General features: G+C 40.8%; 1 protein-coding gene and 1 long non-coding RNA gene across 2 annotated transcripts; both read left to right on the top strand.

Moving 5' to 3' along the window:
* Positions 1 to 12: 12 nt before the first annotated feature.
* LOC116423517 lies at positions 13 to 5612 on the top strand. Its single transcript, XR_004234127.1, has 4 exons — positions 13 to 70; positions 820 to 897; positions 3002 to 3097; positions 5283 to 5612. It is a non-coding gene; the product is annotated as an uncharacterized LOC116423517 (long non-coding RNA).
* A 100-nt stretch (positions 5613 to 5712) lies between these two features.
* Positions 5713 to 7838, top strand: LOC105750601 (zinc finger protein 883-like). Its single transcript, XM_031968354.1, has one exon. The coding sequence runs from the start codon at positions 5758 to 5760 to the stop codon at positions 7567 to 7569; it is 1812 nt and encodes a 603-aa protein (XP_031824214.1). The 5' UTR covers positions 5713 to 5757; the 3' UTR covers positions 7570 to 7838.
* The last annotated feature ends 15395 nt before the right edge of the window (positions 7839 to 23233 follow it).

Genomic DNA, 23233 nt, shown 5'->3' with positions numbered 1-23233 from the left:
ATTCCTCTTCCCCCTACTGTCCTGATTCCAACCTGGTGGGAGCCACGGGTGTATCTGAAGGGAGTTCCGGGTCAGTGTCCAGTGACGCCCCCTGCCCTCCTCCCTCTTTCTCCTCCCTTCCTCATCCTCCCTCTCTCACGGCTTCTCTTCTTCACTACGCCTCACCATCCTCCCCTTCTTCCCTCTTCTCTTTCCCCTTCTGCCTCTCTTCCTCTCTGACTCCACTGTGACCTCCTCCTCTTCTTTCCCTTCTAGCCCCTTCTCTCTATCTGTGTGTGTCTCTCTGTCTCTGTCTCTCTCTGTTTCTCTGTCTCTCTCTGTCTCTCTCTCTGTCTCTGTCTCTCTCTGCCTGTCTCTCTCTGTCTCTGTCTCTCTCTGTTTCTCTGTCTCTCTCTGTCTGTCTCTGTCTGTCTGTCTCTCTCTGTCTCTGTCTCTGTCTCTCTCTGTCTCTCTGTCTCTTACATAGCACATTGCATGGGTTGAGTCATTTGATTGAATAATCAATTGAATTGATTTATGCCCCTAATGCCCCAAACAGCCCCGAGGTAGGTGGGACTGATTTTACCCATTTTCTAGGTGAGCAAACTGAGGCTCAGAGAGGTCTTCTTCCACTTGTAGATGGGAGTGAACCCAAGTTTCTTAGACTGGACTTCGAGCCTCTCCCTGGGAACATAAGGTTCTGGGGGACCAGCGGTGCTTTCTTTACCCACATATCCCCAACATCTGGCAGACAGCGCTGAAGGATGGGGGAGAAGGCTTTGGGGGTGTTCTCAGGCAGGGCAGGGCCAGCCCCACTCACGGTTTCCTTTTCCTCCCCAGCTCTCTGCTCTTGCCCAAGAGGAGTGAGTTCTGGACACTGGAATGGCTCCCATGCTCCTGACAGCCAGGTCTCCCCAGGTGAGTGGGAGGTTCCCCCTCCTGGGCATTGAGTCACCTGGACAGCTTGCCCATGGTCATTATAAGTTGCCATTCCGGAGTTTGAATCCAGAACCAGACATCCAAATGCACAAGCAGCAAGAGCAAGGATTTGCATGAAGCTGTGACTGTCTGTCAGCCACTTTGTTCATAAAATGTGCAGGAAACCTCAAAGAAGAGCCAGCTTCCCGGGCTGCTTTTTGCTTCTGCTAGTGGCCTCATGTTCTTGGGGCAGGGAGAGGGGGTCCCATCAGTTGGGGGTCACTCAGACTGCTACCTCAGGGATGACCCGTAGGATGCTGAGAGATGATGGGCCTGACTGGTCCCCACAGCATGGAATAAGACCTGGAGGAGCTTCCCTGCCCTACCTTGGTTGGATGTGCTGGGAGGATTGGGGGGGGGGGGGGGGGGAGGGTGGTAGGTCCTCCCCGGGAGAGGATCAGTCCATGGCCCAGCAAAGGGTGGAGCAGCTGGTAAGTGTCCAATGGAAGGGCCCAGGAAGGGAAAGGCCTTGGGGCTCATGCCATGTGGGGAGGCCACAGTAACTCTTACCCAGGATTGGTCAGGCCATCGTGGAAAAGGGGGTCCTTCGGGTTCTCTTTGGTGCCAGAAGGCAAAACTTTGAGGCTTGGTGTCAGGAGCAGCTCCCAGAATCCTCCACCCTGAAGTGCTGTGGGCTCTTTAGGGAGTGAGCCTCCCAGCCCAGAAGGGCTTCCACTCTAGTCTGGCTGCCACCTGGGAGGGGTCTCCGAGGCCATCTTGTCCATCTCCTTCAGAAAAGTCAGCATTCAAATTCTGGACTTGAAGTCAGGCCTTGGTCCTCCAACTGAACCCTCTTGCCTTTGCACTGAGCTTGCTTCCGCTGACTCTGGGGCCCCTTCCAAGCTCTGAGGTTCTTGATGGCAGCACAAACTGGGCTTCCTCCTGCCTCCGGGTTCTCCCCTTCCAAGCAAGGACTCAATATGTGTATCTTGTGTTTTCCTGTACAATGTAACCACGCTGTGTAAGGTGAAGAGTGCAGCATGGGGCCTGAAGGGCTCTGGGCGGGAGGAGGAGCAGCCATCAGGGTTAATGCTTCCTTCTAGAGCCAAGCTGGCAACCCCAATCAGAGAGACTGATTGACCTTCATCCCCTTTGGTCCCAGGGAATCATTCCTTTGTGATTGTGATCTCTGCTTTTTGGGCTTGAGCAGAAGTATCACAGACTTCTGTCCCGGTCCTTTATTTTAACTCCGTGCAAGCCTTGCTGCTTCAGGTCTGTGTCTCAGAAACAGCCTGTTGTTGGCTTCTTACAGTTAAGGAACCACCAGGGATTTCTGGGGGAGGGTCCTCAGTGTGGCAACCACGATAAGCTTTGTGTAGAAAGGGATCCTGGCTGGGTGTGGATCACACTCCCACCCAGACGTCTCCCCTTCCTTCACATTAATTTATAACAATGTATAATATTTTTTTTTTACCATTGCTAGCACAGAGAGGCACTTGTTCTGATCCCAGAGGGTCTTCTGGGGCTGGGGCTGGGACCCTCTTGCAGGAGAGGAGGAAATCAAGTAAGGAAGAGCTGACCCTGTCCCAGCTCAGACCCCACCCACAAGATTCCCCCCAGCAAGCAAGAGGAACAAGAGAGAAAATAGTTTAAGGCCAGCCCAAGGCAGCCCTTTGACTTCTGCTTCATTTCTCTACCTCCAGAGTCCTTGTGGCTCCACTGGGTTTTAGTTTGGAGGTATTCGGGTTGTCTGGGTTACTCTTTGGGTCTGTATGCATTTTCTTCTGTTCTTCATGGCTTCAGCCCCTGGACTGAGGCTTTGTGCCAGGCTCTGCCCCCTGGGGCTTTCTTGGCCCCATGCCTACACAGGGTAGATCCAAAGTGAAACATCAGGCTGAGGGCAGATACCCTGACTTAGCTCTGACCAGAACAGTCACAGGGTCCAGCTGTCTCCTTGTATGTCCCCAGAGACGTTAGAAGTCTCCTCTTTAGGTTTCCTTGAATCTGCATCATCTGGTTTTCATTTCCTGTGTCCTGGGGTGAGACTTGGGATCGCTAAGTTTGAGTGGAACCTTTCTATGTCCATCCTTTACCCTTTGAGCAGGACTGGCCGTGTGTAAACCATGGGTGATCCACCAGCTGGAGCAAGGGGAGGCTCCTTGGACGCCAGAGAGGAGAGTCCTGGGCAGCGGCCGTCCAGGTGAGTGAGTGCCTGACCCCCAGGCAGGGGAGGCCTTGACAACAGTGTCCCCAGTGGTCAGTCAGTGCAGTCCTTCCACAGAGTTGTACAGGAGCCTCTGCCCAGAGCTGCCCAGACCTAGGGAGAAAAGCACCCACTGTGTGTTAGCCCCAGGAGGGTTATTCCCTGCCACCTCAGCAAGTCAGTCTCGTGATAAGTCCCAATGTCAGAAAAGGCTCTTGGGATCCCAGATGTAGGTCTGGCTCAGGGGCCTCCTGTTCTGACCCCCTCATGTTAAAGGTGATGCAGTGGAGGCTCAGGGAGTCAAGGGGTGACTTGACTAAGATCATCCAGGTAACCAGAGGGAAACTAGCACTGCAACTTCTGGCATGGCCACTGACCCCAAGCCCAGTGGTCCTGCCTCAGACCCAGGATGTGTCCTATTTCTTTCTTATCTTTCTGTGATGTAATAGTCTCAGCAGTCCTGCTCCTGTTTTAATTTCTCTCTTTTTGTATGTGTATGGACTTTGAAGGAATCATAACAAATATCTCACATATTCATGCCATAACGAAATAAAATGAAATCACATAAATAAAAAATTTCATAGAAATATAATATATTAAGCCTTGGGGTTAGTCAGGAAAAAATACAGCTACCAGTTGAAGGGTAACAGCAATAGTAGCACATTTCCTGCCCTAATGGGATGGAGCCAGAGTACTTCGTGGCAAGTTGACATTTCCGAATGCTTCCATAGGATAGGAAAGAGGCATATGATGCTTGATATCAGTGGCTAGAGATGGGTCCAACATCATGGAGATGACCCAGTATCGTCAAGAGAGCCACTTTCAACTTGAACATTTATCAGAGACCCTAGATAAGAGCATCGAGGAACAGATACAAAGTTATAATCATCTCTGTAACTTATTCATCATGAGGATCAAGAGGAGATCCCCACAAAGAGAACCCCACTTGAGATAATAAGCAAAGCCACCCATAAGTGGGAATTGATTTAGGTCAGAGCCCATCAGACTTATCCAAAGAGAGCTACAATATGCTCTAAGTGATAAATGAAGCCATGTGCAAATTAAATAACGAGAGCGAATTCAATCTTCATGGGTGTATCACGAGAGTAAAAATAATGCTTCTAAGATTGATTTACACATCCACTTTTGCTTTCTGCTTGGTCCCTAACTTTCTCCTGTGTCCCCAGGCAGCTGTAGCACGCCCAGCAGCTACACCTTCGTAAATCATCTTGGCAGACAAGTTCAATCAGATTGAAGAAACCTATTGATGCATTAGGGCAGTGTCTACCCCAAGCGTAGGAAGACTTCCCCTCATGGAATGTGTGGGTGTGAATAGTTTTTAGCAAGAGCTATGAACACTAAAGTTGGCCCTTTGGAGCACTAGAGCTTAATCAGACATCAGAGATGGCAAGGTCATGCCAGCCATCCTGGGCCATTTCTGTCATTCTGACATTTGTCCTTCCAAGGGGCTTTAATGACTGAAAGAGTGATGATGGTGACTGTGCAATTCTGCTTCACTTAAATCCAACTCACCTGCAAGTCACGACATCAGCTCCTGATGATCTCTTCAAAGTGAAGGGCAAACAACAACATAGTTGCTGTACAAATACACAGACAGCTATACCAGTGAAAATACCCAGGAGTTTCTTCATGGAACCAAACACAACTCTAAGGAAATTTATATAAAAAAAAACAAAAAAAATTTTATATATAAAAAAAGGAAATTTATTTAAAAAAAAAAGAAGCAGGAATTGTATAGCAACACTGAAAAATAATGGAGCTAATCAATCGGGCAGTAACTTATTAAATGCTTGCTATGTGCCCAGGCTCTGGGCTCAGTGCTGGAGAGACACTCTGAACTCTAAAACTGACATCATCCTTTCCAGGATCTGACATACTTTTGCATCAATATTTGCACAATAAATAAGTACAGAATAAATATAAAATATATACAAAGTTCTTAAATTCAAGACAATTGGAGAAACAAGGTTATAGCAATTGAAAGAGCAAGAATCATCTCACTGATTATTAAGCTATGCTCATAACTCCATTTAGGAAGTAAAACCTACCAATAGCCTGCAATTATCCCAAGTCCTATACTGAGTTCCCTATTACATTTCCTAATACATGGAAAAGAAACTGGATTAACTAGACCTATTCTTACTTTCCTCATCCTAAACAGAAAGAATCCATATCCAAGATTGTCAGTGAAACTGAGGATCTATCCTTTTGGCCTCTTATTATAGGAGGTTTCTCTGGGTATCTCCTGACTGATGGTCATCTAGCTACTGCCTAATTTTTCCAAGTACTTTGAGCTTTGCTCTATTCTGTTTCTTCTGCTAGTTAAACTTGTGACAATGGAAACTCAAAACATCTCTCCAGGCTTTGGCTTTCTGTTAAAAACTAATAAATGTCTTTCCTTCTTTCAAAAACTTTTGATTATTAGTAAGAAAGATGTGTGTATGTCTCTCACAAACTCATTCACATCCCCATAATACACATAAGTACTATTAGTGGGAAGCCCAAAATAGGACTTAAAAAGTACAGCAGGTGGATATAGAGAATATTTCTATATTCTTTGTTTACTACTTTTTTTTTTTCCAGATTGGGAGACTAGGCATGAAATCAATGAGTCAGCTCCTAGACTGAACATATCTATGCAGAATTTGTCTCAAAATAGGCTCACAAGGGAGGATTTCTCTAGCTCCAGTTTGAAAGAAGCCTGGACATGTGATGGAGGATTAGGGAGGCTACAGAGCATTGAGGAGAAAATTAAGCAAGTAAAAATCGCTCAAAGGAAAACTTATAGTGATATAAAAAACTATGAAGATACAAAATATGACCGAAGTGTCAGCGTGGAACCAAAGTTTCTAACTCAACAGAAAGTATTCATAGGAAAAGAGCTCTTTTTGTCTTCAAAACCAAGAAAGTGCCATAAAACTTTATCTAAGGAGATAGATTCTAGATATGATGAATGTGAGGAATCCTTCATTTCTCAGTCAGATTTTATTGCATATCATAGATTTCATCCTAGAAAGAACCATGGTGCTTCTAATGAATGTGGGAAATCTATTGATTTCAGCTCACATATTAATTCCCATCAGAATATCAATATTGAAAAGAATGCTCCTAATTATATTAAATTTGAGAAAGCTGCCATCCAAAATGTCCAACTAATTGAACATCAGAGAATTCACACTGGAGAGACACCTGAATATAGTAAATATGGGGAGCTTTTCAACCATGGTTCATCCCTTGCTTCCCATCAGAAAATAAACACTGAGAAAAAACCTAACCATTGCTTGAAGTCCTTCCTTCAAAGTTCACAGCTTTCTTGTCATCAGCAAATTTATACTGGAGAGAAGCTTCATGAATGTAATCAATGTGGGAAAGCCTTCCATCGGAAAAGACAGCTTACTCAGCACCAGAAAATTCATACTGGAAAGAAACCTTTTGAGCGTAATGACTGTGGAAAGCCTTTCCACCTGAGGGAACACCTTACTCAACATCAGAGGATCCATACTGGAGAGAAACCTTATGAATGCAATAAATGTGGGAAGGCATTCCACCTGAGGGAACTCCTTACTCTCCATCAGAGTATTCATACAGGAGAGAAACCTCATAAATGTGATGAATGTGGAAAAGCCTTCAGTCAGAGAGGACATCTTAATCTACATCAGAGAATTCATACTGGAGAAAAGCATTACAAATGTAATGATTGTGGGAAGCTCTTTCGTCTGAAAGAACACCTCACTCGACATCACAGGATTCATACTGGAGAAAAACCTTATGAGTGCAGTGACTGTGGAAAGGCCTTCCGCCTAAGTGAACACCTTACTCGTCATCAGAGGATTCATACTGGAGAGAAACCTTATGAATGCAATCAGTGTGGGAAGGCTTTTCACTTAAAAGAACTCCTTACTCTCCACTGGAGTGTTCATACTGGAGAGAAACCTCATAAATGTAATGAATGTGGGAAGGCTTTTAGCCAGAGAGGACACCTTATTGTACATCAGAGAATTCACACTGGAGAGAAACCTTATGAATGTAATGTATGTGGAAAGGCCTTCCATGCAAGAGAACTGCTCACTCTCCATCTTAGTATTCATACTGGAGAGACACCTTACAAATGTAATGAATGTGGGAAGTTCTTCAGCCAGAGAGGACACCTCACGGGACATGAGAGAATTCACACTGGAGAAAAACCTTATGAATGTAATGACTGTGGGAAAGTGTTTCGTCTAAAAGAACACCTTACTCAGCATCATAGGATTCATACTGGAGAGAAGCCTCATAAATGTAATGAATGTGGAAAGGCCTTCAGCCGGAGAGAACACCTTACTAGACATCAGACAATTCATACTGGAGAGAAACCTTATGAGTGTAATGAATGTGGGAAGGCCTTTAGCCTGAGAGGATCACTTACTCGACATCAGAGTAACAGATGTCATCCCATATTTGGAAATTAAGCTAAGATTTTGTAGGACCTGATTGTGGACAACTACAAAAACCCCAAGTAGTGAATTAAAGTGCTAAATTGTATGAAATTCACTATTAATGGGTTTTTTCTGACTAATACAATGAAAAAATACTTAACATTTTAATTTACAAATTTCATAGAATACTCCTCAAAATACCAAAAATGTCTTGGCTGTTCAAAGCTTTGGACTCTGCTTTCCAAATGCTAGGCTTGTATCAAGATGACTAGGAAAATAAAAGTCCATGTTCTTGTTCTATCGTTTTAGTCATCTGTGACACTTCATCGCCCCAAATGGAGTTTTCTTGGCAAAGATACTGGAGTATCTTTTTATTTCCAGCTCATTTTACTGATGAGAAAATTGAGGCAAACAGGGTTATGTAACTTGCCCAGGGTCTACAATTAATATGTATCTGAGTCCAGATTTGAACTCTGGTCTTCCTGACTCCAGACCCAGCACTCACACTTATATCTTATAGATTTATGGCACTTTTGTGAATGCAATGGGTAGCAAAAGGTTGCACAAGCTTAGGTTATGTGCTTGAGCTGGAATATTGTTGTGCATCAAAAAATGATAAGTATGATAAATTCAAAGAGCTATGGAAAGATTGTGTGAAATGATGCGGAAAAAAGGAGAATCAGAAGAACAAGAAGCAGAATGATTATGACAATTAAAATTAAATAATTTCTAAAATGCTTCAGATTGATTATAATGTCCTGCTTCATTCCCTGAAAAAAAAAGGAAGAAATGGATCTCCAGCTTTTCACTAGAGAAGTGGGGGACTAGGGAGCATAAACTGCGGTATATATTATCAGATGTGGTTGCTTTGACTGTTTGATTTTATTTGTTTTCTTTGTTACAAAAGAGGATTTCAGGTAGATGGTATATTTGGTAGCTATTCTAATGATTATAAAAAGTATAAATTAAAGTTATTACTAGGAGGCAGTTTGACTTAGTCCCTCTCTGTCTATACATCCTAGAATAAGTTCTGTGTTCTTTTCAATTGTTTATAGGGTCAGCTACTCTCAACTAAGTGGAGTTCGAAAGTTGTATAAATAGTTCTACCATCCATCTAGAATTACTACTTAGACATTCTGAGTAGTTAACACCAAATGATATGGAGTCCCATTTCTTCCCTGGGGATGAAGATAGAGAAAATCAGTGCATTTTAATATACATGCTTCCCTTATATTCTTACTAATAAGAAATGCAGATAGCAGCTGGAATTTTATAATGAAGTAAAAGGAACAAAATGAAATTGCCATGCCAACGGTTAAGGCCATCTCTGATCTAATTAGTGTCATGGAGTAGGTGAGTGTTAGGCATTTATTTACTTCACTAATTTCTTTTTCCCTTTTCCTAGAGCTGAGAGCAATCGGAACAGTTTCCTTTCACCTGGAAAATAGTTTGTTAGACCTTTTTCATCTGCCCAGTTTTATTTAAACTTTTTATTTACATACACTGCCATAGCCAGGTATTCCAAAAATTGGAGCAAGGCCTCACTCTATGAAGGTTTTGATATATAACACTAAATTGGTAACTTAATGTTTATTGAGCTTTCCAGGGACATGATAGCAGAAGCTACAGTTTGTATGATAGCCCAACTCTTAAACAATCCAGAATCTAGACTGCTATCAAGTTTGAGGAAATGTCATGGATAGAGGAAATTCCCCTAATGTAGACACTCCAAAATGAACTATTCACATTTGTTTCTTGATAGTTGCAAAGGAAAGCCCTAACATTTATTGAATTCAAATTTACAGAAATACCTATAAATTCCCTCCCCCCCCCTTTTTTTTTATTGGAGCACAGAATAGAATACAATCCTGAATGGAATAGAGTGGGCCATCCAATAATCTTACCCCGATGAACCTTTATGATCCTCAAGTTTTCAGAGATCTTTATAAAGATCTTTATAAAGCTGAATGGAGTCTGACAGATAACTAAGAGTGGCCAAACCAAATGACCATCAGATTCTGGAGTTCTAAATTCCCCAAAATGTCCTCTCTATACTTCTTGTTAAAAGCAGTTGTTTGGCTATTGCTAGACCTAGTGAGTGGATTATGCAGGCAATACTTTTCATCAAAAGATGCCTATTGTGAATTGAATAGAAAATTTGAATCCAGAACCAGACATCCAAATGCACAAGCAGCAAGAGCAAGGATTTGCATGAAGCTGTAACTGTCTGTTAGCCACTTTGTTCATAAAATGTGCAGGAAACCTCAAAGAAGAGCTAGCTTCCTGGGCAGCTTTTTGCTTCTGCTGGCGCCCTCATGTTCTTGGGGCAGGGAGAGGGAGTCCCACTAGTTGGGGGTCACTCAGACTGCTACTTCAGGGATGACCCGTAGGATGCTGAGAGATGATGAGCCTGACTGGTCCCCACAGCATGGAATAAGATCTGGAAGAGCTTCCTTTCCCTGCCTTGATTGGATGTGCTAGGAGGATTGGGGGGGGGGGGGGGGGGGGGGGTTTGGTCTTCCTGGGGAGGGGATCAGTCCCTGGCCCAGCAAAGGGTAGAGCAGCTGGCAAGTGTCCAGTGGACGGGCCCAGGAAGGGAAAGGCCTTGGGACTCATGCCATGTGTGGAGGCCACAGTAACTCTTACCAGGATTGGTCAGGCCATCATGGGGAGAGGGTCCTTTGGGTTCTCTTCGGTGCCAAAAGGCAGAACTTTGAGGCTTGGTGTCAGGAGCAGCTCCCAGAATCCTCCACACTGAAGTGCCGTGGGCTCTTTAGTGAGTGAGCCCCCAGGGCTCTAGCCTGGCTGCCGCCTGGGAGGGACTAAACCCTAACCCTAACCCTAACCCCAACCCTAAATACCCTAAATGATTTCCAAAAATTGATAGGAGATATCCAATGGATGCGTCCAGTGCTAGGCTTAACTACCAATCAATTGCAACCTCTAAAGGGAGACACTGCTTTAAATTCACCACGCCAGCTTACAAAAGAAGTGCAAGAGGCTTTGAGAGAAGTTGAACTGGCTTTATCCAATGTGGTTGAAAGAGTAACTCAAAAACCCTTGAAAATATCAGTTTTTGCTACAAAAGAGGCACCACAGCAGTCCTTCATCAAGGAGACAGTGTGATACAGTGGGTGAACCTCCCAGGGTTCAGCACAACCAGAACAAAGCCTTACCCAGTGCTTGTGGCTAGAATTTTATTAAAGGCTATTAAGCGAGCAGTGCAATTATCTGGGATAAGACCTGACAAAATATACACATTTTATACTAACGTACAAATTAATGTATGCTGCGAGACCATCCCAGAGTAGCAAATTTTATTGGCCACGGCTCCAAATTTTGTACATGGGTCTCCATTAAAGATAACCAGACTATTACATAATTGGCAATGTGTTGGAATCTTTACAAGCTGTTAAGCCATTAGAGTTGATAGAGACAATAATTATCTTATTTGGCATGGTGCAATAATTTATTTAATCTTGGAAGATCTTTTGGGCCAGAACTTGAAACAAGGTACTAAGTACAACTGATAGACAATAATGCTTGTGTTCACACCTCCCTTGAAGTTCTTAGGTCCAGAAAGCACTCTGGGAGATAACCCATAATCCCTGCCTCCAGAAGGAGGAGTTAACCTTTGGGAAATCATATATACAGGAGGCTCTTAGAGGTTGGGAGAATTTCTCCGGAACATTGACTGGGGTCAGACTGGAGCTCTCTGGGAGAAAGCAGGTTTCTTTTATCGTGTCCTTCAATATAGCCCAGTAGGCTCAGGCCTATCTCTCTGCTTGGTTCCAAGAGCTATTGCAGCTTTGTCCTTGGCTTCTGCCTCTGCTTTCTTCAGCCTCCAGCCAGCACCAAGTTGGAAGATGCAATGAATCTCTTGCCTCAAAGATAGGGCTTGTGGGCTTCCTCCCAGAGTGCTCCTCTCCGACCCCAGTCAATGTACTAGAGTAATTCTTTCGAGTGGGTCACTGAAACTGTATTTATGCTTCTTCTCTGAGAGTGGGATTGTGGGATATCTCCCAGCGTGCTCTCTGGCCCCAAGAGCTTCAAGGGAGGTGTGAATTCAGATATCTCTTTCTAATCCCTGAAATCTCCCAAACATGTGAACTCTAATGAGTACTTAAATCTTTATGAGCTCTCTAAAGGTGTGAACCCAAGCTATCAGTTGTACTTAGTACCTTGTTTCAAGTTCTGGCCCAAAATATCTCCTTCTAAGATCAAATCATATTGAACCATGTTAAATTAGATAATTATTGCCTCTATCAACTCTAATGGTTTAACAGTTTGTAAAGATTCCAACAGCAATGGAATTTTGAAGAAAAGGTTTCTAAGGTTCCTCTTAAAGGACCAACTATCTTTACAGATGCATCCAAACAAAATATTTGTACTGTATATTCTCAGGATTTAACCAAAAAGAGAGTAGTCAGAACTCCTTTTCAGTCCACTCAGCAGAACGAATTATATGCAATCATACTAGCTCTCACTTATTACCCAGGCGATATAAATATAATATCTGATTCAGCCTATTCAGGAGGTGTGGTACAAAGAATTGCCACAGCCCAAATAAAATTTGCAGCTTCTAATATATATCAGCTCTTTAAGGAACTTCAAGAGCAAGTGAGAAAGCATCCAGGTAAGATTTATATCTTGCATGTCCACTCACACAGTGGACTTCCAGGTCCTATTTTTGATGGAAATTCAAAGGCAGATAGCCTTTTAACTATGTTATTCCTTTATTTGAGGAGGCCCAGGAATCCCATTCTAAATAACATCAGGCTGCTTGAGCTTTACATTTACACTTTGGGATAACAAAAGAGGAAGCTAGGAGCATAGTAAAAGTCTGTACAGCTTGCCTTCCTTTCCACCCTCCTACGCTCCCTCCAGGGAAGAACCCTTGTGTTTTGAGACCCAATGAAATCTGGCAAATGGATGTGACCCATTATAAATCTTTTGGTCATCTGTCTTTTATCTACGTTATAGTAGACACCTTTTCAGGCTTCACTTTTGCAATACCAACAGCAAAAGAAACAGCCCAAGTGGTCACTGAATTCCTCATCCAGGCATTTGCAATTATGGGTGTGCCACAAGAAATAAAAACAGATAATGGGCCTGCAAATGCTTCTAGACATTTTGAACACTTTTGTGCACAGTATAAGATTTTACACACCACTGGCATACCCTTTAATCCTCAAGGTCAGGCAATCGTAGAAGAAACAGAGACATTAAGACACTCCTCCAAAAACAAAAGAAAGGAGGAGCCATGGGTAACCCCAGAGAACTTTTAAATTTACTTCTCTATACCATTAATTTTTAAATTTTTGATAAAGATGCACTGACTTCAGCAGACAGATTTTATAATTCACCAGGACAGTGTCCAGTGCAAGAAGCTACATTATCTTTAGATAATCACCAGGTGATGTGGAGAGATCCAAAAAATGGTGAATGGAAGGGACAAGATAGGTTAACTGCTTGGGGAAGAGGATTTGCTTGTATCTCTACAGGTGGAGAAGGAATCAGATGGGTGCCAACAAGCTATATTCACCTTGTCCATCAGAGAGAAACAGAAAAGCAGGAAAACTTCAAAAGAAAGGAGATTTAAGAAACATCTGACACTGAAAGAGCATGGCTGACAATGAGACTGTTAAAAGAACTTTAAAATCTTCAGGAATCATTGGATTCCCTAACACAAGATGAACAAAAACTAGCAGGAATCATTTGATTCCTTGAGATGAAAAATTGTTGATGAGACCACTGCAGAATTTCAAAGCTTGCAGGAACTATTGGATTCCTGGCACATGAACTAATGGACAATGGATTCCTTTTGGACTATTTCTAGGATTTATGGACATGTATAACTTCTCATGTTGATTCATGTTATTTGTTATATTACTACTAGCCTGTATTATATTGGTATGTGATTATGTATTTTATGTAATTATGTGTAATACCTCCCATATTGATGGATTTATGTATATCTGTTTCAAATGAGCCCCTTCAGAAACCCGCTAATCTGATTTGATTTCTCATTTCCTTTGGTGTTTTCATCTCCCTTCCTGAGATATCAGGGAGGGTGTGACCACCTTATTTTTATGGTGTTTTCACTTCTTTTTTGAGCAGTCAGGGAAGATATGATCACCTTCTTTTTGGGGTTCTCACCTCCTTGAGAAGTCAGGGAGGTCATGACCACCTATTTTCTAAAATCAAAAGAAAGTGGGAGATGTTGGAATCCTTACAAACTGTTAAGTCATTAGAATTGATAGACAATAATTATCTAATTTAGCATGGTTCAGTTTGATTGATCTGATCCTACAAGCAGATGTTATGTAGATGTAGGATCTGATCCTACAAGCAGAACTAAGTGGAATTGAGGAATGTTCAAATCTAGTTTAAAATTGATTTAATCCTACAACAAATAATGGTTTCCCAGTGATATAATAATTGGTGTGTACTCAGTGAACAGCATATAAGCAAGAAACCCTCAGGGCCAAGGAGCCCTCTGGGAGATACAGAAGCCCACAAGCCCACTCTCGAAGGCGGAGTCAGATTCATTCCATCTTCCACCTTGGTGCTGGCTGGAGGCTGAAGAAAGCAGAAGCAAAGGACAAGCTGCAGGAGCTTTTGGAACCAAGCAGAGAGATAGGCCTCTAAGAAAGCTAACCGGGCCCAAGGAAAGAAAGACTTGGAAGGAGAAAATAAACATTTGGATTTTATCAGCTGTCTGCATTTGAAGTGATTATTACTTTTAACTGAAACTAAGGCTGCCTCCAGAAAACCTCCCCAAGAAACCTGCTCCCAGAGAGAACCATTATATATTATACAAAAGAGAACACCACAATCAATCAGTTAATGTCTCCAACTATATACATTTTTGTGGGCAAGTTAACATCCATTGGAGACATGTGCTGTGGTAGGACCAGTATTTGAGGCCTACCCAATACAGACTAGCTCAAGAGACTATGGTTTGGGCCATTGTTGTAATGTGTACAAATAACTCAAGAAGAGGCAATAGTTCCTCCCTCAGGCTTTTGACATCAGACTAGCAAACTACTATGGTCAATTCAAAGTTATACCAATACTTCAAACATGAAGATTCACAAAAAGATAGAATTAGGAGCTGCAAATTGCCCAAAAACAAAACAAAACAAACAAAAAAACCCAGAATAGCATCTGTTTCCTAAGACAAGAAGACAACAGTAAAAATGAATATGGTTAAAAGTGATCACCAGGGAGCCCTCACTTAGTCAGGCTCCTGGTGCTCTTGGACCAGAGAATAGTGATCACTCCCAAGCCCCCTACAATTGATCCCGCCTGGCCTGCTCTTGGCTCAGTTCTGGAGGTGGGTGACTAGGAGAAGGAGCAGGATGGGATTCCTTGGAATTGTAGGAAAATGTTTGATCATGGAAACCTGTAGAAAAAAAGGAAAAAGAAAAAAAGGGAACCCCAGTAGGGCAGAGATGTTGAGATCTGCCCTCTCAGTCTGAAGAACCTCAAAAACCCAATGGAGAACTGAGGCTTCCTTGGTTCCCCTCAGCCACTGCTGGGACTGAGTCCAAAGTCCAGCTCATAGCTTCACTTCCATATTGAATTCCCTGGCTAATGGCTGTAAAGCCTTCCCCAGACACTTCACAGGAGCAGGAGGGAGACTAGGCTCTGGGGAGGCAGGGGAGCCCTGGCCTCAGCTTCAAACCTAGTTTGCTTTGATATGGTGCATGTTGTGGAATTTGGCCCTCCTTCAATATCATGTCAACACCTCCATAACTTCTGTGTGAAAGAAAGAAGGGACTAAGGGGTTTTATCCCCACAGAATCTGGTTTCTCTCCTTGGATTAGAGCCCTCATTTCCGCAACCCCTCACTTTATAAATATCTCCCTTGATTCTCCCAATAATTTGGGGTTCTATGATACCCATTTAATGAAGTCAGAGATAGGATTTGAACTCAGGTCTTCTGACTCTATAAATTGCATGATCTAGCTGTCAATAGTAATCTTATGATATCATCCCCAAATCCCCCCCACCCCCACCACTACCACTGAGATCTATCTAGACTATTTGAGGAAAAAAAAAAAAAAAAAAAAAAAAAGACCTTCAAGGTTTTATCCCTTCTATGTTGTGAAGACCTTCTCTGATTTGGGCATCTCGACAGCAGACAGGTGGCACAGCAGGGATTTCTTCCCTTTAAAATGAAACACAGCTGGTTTGCATTTTCAAAAAAAAAAACTATCAGTTTAAAATAATGTTACTAATGAAATAGTGTCAGTATTTAATGTATATGAATCAAATGGCAGACCATTTATGTACTGGAAGGAAAAGTTTGTGAAATTACAAGAAGAAACAGATAGTAAAGCAATAATAGCTGGGTGACTCAATTTGCTTCTTTTAGACCTAGATAAAACTGACAACAAAAAGTAAATCAAAGACCTGAATCAGGCTCTCTGGTACTTACAAAATGAGATTAGAAAGAGATATATCAGTTTGTCAGCGGTGCACAGTATCTTTTAAAAAACTGACATATACAAATGTATAATAACCTCTTAAGTGTGGAAAAAAAATTAAACTTTTCTTAACTCCAATGTAATAAAAATTATAATTATTAAGTGACCTTTGAATAAAGAACTGAAATCTAAATGTAAGAAATATTAATTCCAAAGAACTGGTAAAACAAAGGACAAATCATAGAAATAATTTTGTGAAAGAAAATAACAGTAATGAAATGGCAAGCTGAAACCTTAGGGATGGCCTCACAGAAATATATAAATCTCTAAATGTTTTCATCTAGAAATAAAAGAATGAATATGTTGATTAATTTACCTACAACTAGAAATTAGAAAAGCAACACTTTAAAAGCTCCAACTAAACCCTAAAATACAAATTTTGAAAATCAAAATAAAATTGAATAAAAAATACATTCAAATAATCAGTTTATAGGAAAAACTGAGACAAAAAAAATAAAAAAGGAATAAAAGTTAAATTGTCAGCACCAAAAATAATAGAGAATTAATAGTTGAAGGGTAAATCACAAAATTATTAGATACTATCTTGGCCAACAAAATTTGTAACAAGCTAAATGGGTAATTATAAAAATGCAAGATACTCAAATTAACAAAATAAGAAACAGATTTTAATAACAATCTCATAGAAAAGACACTCAGAAAAAACTCAAGCAAAAACATTTTTAAACAGAAAAAAGTGAACTTACAAGTGAATTCTGCCAAACATCAAGCTTTCTGATTTTAAAATGATCTCTCATTAATGTGTTTTCAGTCATTTTTTCATTGTTTAGTATTTTATTTTTTTCTGTTACTTGTAAAAATAATTTTTAGCATTTGTTTTTAAAACTTTGACTTACAGATTTTCTCTCTTCCACCCTCCCCACCCCACATCAAATGAGAATGCAAACCATTCAATATAGGGGTGTGTGTGTGTGTGTGTGTGTGTGTGTAGTGAAGCAAAATATTTCCATAATAGTCATGTTGTGAAAGAAAACATAACAACCCCCCCCAAAAAAAAAACACTTCAAGAAAAATAAAGTAAAAACAAAAAGGTATACTTCAGTCTGCATTCAGGTATCAATTCTTTCTCTCGATATGGACAGCACTTTTCATCCTAAATCTTTCAGAGTTGCCTTGGATCATTGTATCTCTGAGAAGAGCTAAATTCTTCACAGCAGATCATCTCATGCTTTTGTTGTTACTTTGTATCCAGCACTTGTTGCTTTGTCTGAGCTCAGGGAAGTCTTTCCAGGTTTTTCTGAGAACATCCTGCTCATCATTTCTTATAACATAATAATATTCCATCACAATCACATACCACCATTTGTTCAGCCATTCCCCAATTAATGAGCATCCCTCAATTTCCAATTCTTCAAAGTCAATTTTGGCAGGCATCTACCTGCAAGATTTTCTACGATACCCATTTTATGATCCCTGTATATTTCTTTTAATCTTTTATATCTGTTCTAGTGTTTCTTGTCTCAATGAATCATTTGCTCCATTCTGTTTTTCACTCTTACTCCTGTAGTCCAAGCTATTGTTGCTGTTATTGTTTGGTTAATTGGATTTGGGTTTGTTTTTGGTCTTTGTTTTGTGGTAGGGGTACTGGGATGTTCTAGTTTACTTCATTGCTTTTTCTTATTCCATAGTTTTTTTTTTTTCTTTATTGCATAAGAAGTTCTCATTGGTTTCCTCATTTTTCCCACCTTTGTTCCTAGCCTGAGAGGTTCTGGCCCCTCCAACTTTTGAGTGGATTGCCAAGGCTCTCCTCATGATGGGGCTGTTTCTCACTACAGTTGTGGGTGGCTATTTGGATCCTTGTCTCCTCACAGCTCTGGCTTTGGCAGGGTTCAGAGTTTACCCTCTGTCCCATCTTTGGCAATATCCAAGCCCAATAAGATCTTCTAGCTGAAGCAAGAGGAAACATATTTGATGCTCTGATGATAATGGGAGCTAGCTTGCTGGCTAGACTTGGGAACTGTCTTTAGCCCTCTTTCTCTTTATAAAGTCCCTCACTGGAGCTGAGTTTCCCCAACTCTTGGGTCCCCATATGCCCATTATACTTTAGCTTTGGTCCCTTGACTCATTTCTAATTAGAACCTCCATAGGTGTCCTTGTGTTGTTATGGACTGGACTCCTTGATTTTCCTTGAATTTCTTTGATCTGGTGTTCATTTTCAGCTTTTCGGGGGGAGGGGGGGGCGGGGGGTGATTGTTGGAAAGCTGAGCTTGTTTGGAATCTTCCATGGCTTGTCCCAGTGAGAAGGAGAGGAAGCACCTCAGAGACTAGAGGGAAGAGTCCCAGGAAGCAGCGACTGACCCCCAGAAAGGGGAGCCCTGGACAACAGGATCTCCTCCCCAGAAAGCAAGTGTGTGAACCTTGGTCACCAGAGGGTGCTCTCGGCCTTTGAATCAAGCCATTGGCTTTGCAGTTGGCCTTCATGGGTTTGTCTTCCTGTATATTTTCTGTCACTTCTGCTTTTTCTTCTGTGTTTGCTGGCTTCCATCCTATTTGTTGTTCCTTACATCATAGTCATGTTCCATGACCCGCCTAGATTAGAATTTGTTCAGCAGCTTTTGCCCCTGCAGATAATTCTGCCATGACTTCTTTGGCTCCTCCATCCCTCTCCTTTCTGTCACTGATCTCCCAGATGATGTGCCCAGGAGTGGATTTCCTGGGTCAGAGGAACTCTGAGACCTTTCCTAGCAGCACCTGGATAGGCTGGTCCTCCTGCAGAGCTGCTGATCCTGATTGAGGATGAAGATAATTATTATCTAAAGAGTGCTTCCCATGTGCCAGATGATGTCATGCTGAGCACTCTAGGAAGTGGGTCCTGTTCCAAATGAGAACACTGGGACAAGCAGTGGGTAAGCTACTTCACAGCCAGAAAGTATCACTCTTCCTCACTTCGGGCCCTGCCCAGTAGTATCCAAGGGCCTGGAATCAGAGGGGTGCAAGAATGATGTTGTTTTCATTCTCTTTCTCTTCTTAAAGCTTATGAACATTTTTTCTTCTAAGAAAAGTTTTACTTCTTCATTCGTGTGAAATTACTCTGAATTATTTGATGCAAAGTTTTTTTTCATTTTAGCTGCATTTTTATTCATGCAAAAGGATTTTAAATTTAAATATAATATACTCAAAATTGTCAACTGGTCTGTATGAATTCAAATCTGAGTCTACTTATGAATTTTCTGCCTCTTAGTTATGGAAGGTAGGACCTTCTCTTTTCCTCAATTTTTTTTAAAAGAAAGAGATGAGATCTTTTATTTCTTGATTGTTTAATCCCTTTATAATATGTAGTATTGTTATTAAAACCTATTCTTGGCCAAAATGTTTTCTTATTTTCTCAGCAATTCCCCTTGAATAAGAACTCTTCCCCAAGTACTTTGTAATATTGGGCTTATTGTATAATGTCTTACTATACTTGTGTGATATTCTACTGACATATTATCCCCCACCAATACAGTTACTCTTGATGATTACTATTTTTTAATATTTCTTCTCTGAGTCAGAAATCTCAATTACTCTTATTTCCTGAATCAATTTCATTTTATCCCCATCTCTCCTCATTTTTTCCTCTCCCCTTCCCTTTTCTCTCTCTTTTCCTTCCCTCCCTCCTTCCCTCTCCCTCTCCCTCCCTCCCTCCTTCACTTCCTCTCTCTCTCTCTCTCTCTCTCTCTCTGTCTCTCTCTCTCTCTCCCTCTTTCTCCCCTTCCTTTCCTCTTTACTTCCCTCCTCCTCTCTTTTCCCTTCTAATTCTTTCCTCAGACCTCCCTCTGTGATCTCAGCAGTGGACCTCTTAAATCAAAGCCATTCACCACAAGCTATCTCTTCTCCTTATTTGCACATCTCTCTGACATTCTCCACCACAATTTCATCCTTTATTCCACTCACTTCCTAACCAAGGCTAACCTTTCTGCAGGTATCCTTGATCCCATCCTATCCTGTCTTCTCCAGCAGATTGCTTCATTCTTCACTTTTCTTTGCCCCTTACTCAGTCTTCAGTCTCTCCTTATCTGCTAGTTACTCCTCCATCCTCCAGCTGTTGGCCTGTATCTCTCCTCCCTTTCTCATCTAACAGGGCAAAGCTATTTTCACTTCTCTGCCTCTCTTCTAAACCTGCCAGGATCTGGCTTCTACAGAAAGTGTTCTTTCCAAAGTCCTCCTTGCTCTGCTCTCTGCAGCTTTTGGCATGGCGGGGGCGGGGGGGAAGGAGGGGTCACATTGTCTTCCTGGATACTCTTTTCTTTCCTCTCGGAGTTTTCAGGCAAATGTTCTTTCCTTTCTAATCCTTCCATCCTGGTTAACTATCACAAGTCTTTAACCACAACTTTAACTTCTGGTATCATTCCAGCCTCTATCCTGAGCTCTCTTCTCTTTTTCTTTTCATCTTTGGTAACCATTAGCTTCAATTCAACGACCATTTCTCTCAGGGCACTCTCAGGGCACATATTATTCTCTTAGCCCTGGCAGAACCTGATTTGTGGATACCTGCTGACCATTTATTGGAGGATAGCTTTTGGTTTTGTACATTTGGGTCAACTCTCTGCATAAGGAGATCTCAAAGCTTTATGCAAGTTCTCTTTTTATGGTTTAAAAATGATTGATATAAACTATGCTCAAAAAAATTATCAAACTGTGAATACATACCCTTTGATCCAGCAGTGTTTCTACTGGGCTTATACCCCAAAGAGATACTTAAGAAAGGAAAAGGACCTGTATGTGCCAAAATGGCTGTGCCAGCCCTCTTTATAGTGGTTAGAAGCTGGAAAATGAATGGATGCCCATCAACTGGAGAATGGTTGGGTAAATTATGGTATATGAATGTTATGGAATATTATTGTTCTGTAAGAAATGATCAGCAGGATGAATACAGAGAGGACTGGAGAGACTTAAATGAACTGATGCTGAGTGAAATGAGCAGAACCAGGAGATCATTATATACCTCAACAACAATACTGTATGAGGATGTGTTCTGATGGAAGTGGATTTCTTCAACAAAGAGATCTAATTCAGTTTCAATTGATCAAGGATGGACAGAAGCAGCTACACCCAAAGAAAGCACACTGGGAAATGAATGTAAACTGCTTGCATTTTTGTTTTTCTTCCCAGGTTATTTTTACCTTCTGAATCCAATTCTTCCTGTACAATAAGTGAACTGTTCAGTTCTGCACACATACATTGTATCTAGGATACACTGTGACATATTTAACTTATATAGGACTGCTTGCCATCTGGGGGAGGGGGTGAAGAGAGGGAGGGGAGAAGTCGGAACAGAAGTGAGTGCAAGAGATAATGTTGTAAAAAAAAAAAAACTACCCAGGCATGGGCTCTGTCAATAAAAAGTTTTTTTAAAAAATGTATAATAAAAAAAAAAAGAATTGATTCATATTAAATGTGTAAGAGATTTAAAAAAAATGATTGATATAAAATAATTTGGGACATGGCAATGCTAGGCTCCCTGTATATCTAGCTTTTTCATTAATTATTCAAAATCCTAAACATATTTATAATTAAGAATTTTTAACATTTTTATGAGAAATTTGTTTGGCCATTGGGCTAGTATGTAACATGAAATTTATAGATGAATTCAGTGAACTTTTTTTTTATTTTAATTTAACTTAATTGTTAAGGTTATATGTACATTCATTTTTAATATGTTGGGGAAGAAAAATCAGTACAAAAGGGAAAAACCACAAGAAAGAAAAAAGGAAAGGAAATAAAAGTGAAAATAATATGCTTCAGTCTGCATTTGGTCTCCATAGTTCTCTCTGTGGATGCCAATGGCATTTTCCATTCAAAATTTCTTTTGAAATTTCTTTAGATCATGGAACTAAGTCTATTATAGTTGGTTCTCAAACAGTCTTGCTGCTGCTATGTATCTTGCTGTTGCTATATATCCTGCTGCTGCTGTGTACAATGTTTTCCTGTTTTTTTTTTCTTTTAACCTCATTTATATTTCAACAAATTATTTGCTGACTTTATTTCATTATTGCACATGTTGCAAATAAAATATTTTTCTTATGCTTATCTCAAGAATAATAACAATTAATATTTATATAATACTTATTTTGTATTAAAGCTTTTTATTTTCAAAGCATACACATGGATAATTTTTCCAACATTGATTTTTGCATAGCCTTATGTTCCAAATTTTCCCTTCCTTCTCCCCACCCTCTCCCCTAGATGGCAAGCAATCCAATATATGTTATATATGTTAAAATATGTTAAACTCAATATATTTATACAATTATCTTGTTGTATAAGAAAAATCAGATCAAAAAGGAAAGAAAATGAGTAAGATACATAGTATTTATGTCAGGCACTGTGCTAAGTGCTTTGCAATTGTTAGCACATTTGTTCATCATAATCCTGGAAAGTTGATATTATTTCCATTTTACAGATAAATGACCACTTATCAAGTAATAAATCAATAAATAAAAGTTCCTAGCTTATGCTACATGCTTGTATCACAAAAATAATATAGAAACAGCCCCTGCCCTCTAAAACTCAGTCTACAAGAGGAGATAACCTGACCACTTATAATTATATACAAAAGAAACACAAGTTATTGTGGATGGAGAGGAATTAGAATGAAGAAGGGATCAAGATCAGGAAAATATTATATGCCCCTTAGTTGCAATGAAAGCAATTTCATTTTTTAATTCATTTTTATTCACTGTTTTATTAATTCGACTGCAAATGAATTGTAAATGGCATAGAGGGCTGGAACTCTGAAAAGGTGTATTTGAATCTAAGACAGAAAAACACTTAAAGCTAATTACCTACTCAAGGTGTGATAATGGTTCTATAAACATATGGTGATGTGATGGCTCTCCTCACTATTGGGGCTTGCTGAATGTGTTGTGATAAGGTAATCAGTGGCAAGGATTGAGGGAAAGGGACACAACCTCTTTACCACAGCACTCTAAGGAGAGGACTTCAGGCTTCAGACTCTATAGTCCAGGATCCATCTTTGATGAGCCATGTGGCAACTTGCCTGCCTCCTTCATTTCTCCTCCTAAAGACCAAGGACTTTGATCCTGACTCTGACTGATCCTGAGGCCCTCCAGAGAGCTAGTCCAGACATTATAAAATGGTTTTTCCATTTATAGATTCAATTGTTTTCCTGATTCTTCTTGTTTCACTTAGCAATGGTTCATGTAAGTCTGAAATCTGCCTAATAACTATTTTTGATGAAGATC

Source organism: Sarcophilus harrisii, chromosome 4, assembly GCF_902635505.1.
Source record: "Sarcophilus harrisii chromosome 4, mSarHar1.11, whole genome shotgun sequence".
Taxonomy (NCBI): Eukaryota; Metazoa; Chordata; class Mammalia; order Dasyuromorphia; family Dasyuridae; genus Sarcophilus; species Sarcophilus harrisii.
This window is presented reverse-complemented; position numbering and strand designations above follow the sequence as displayed.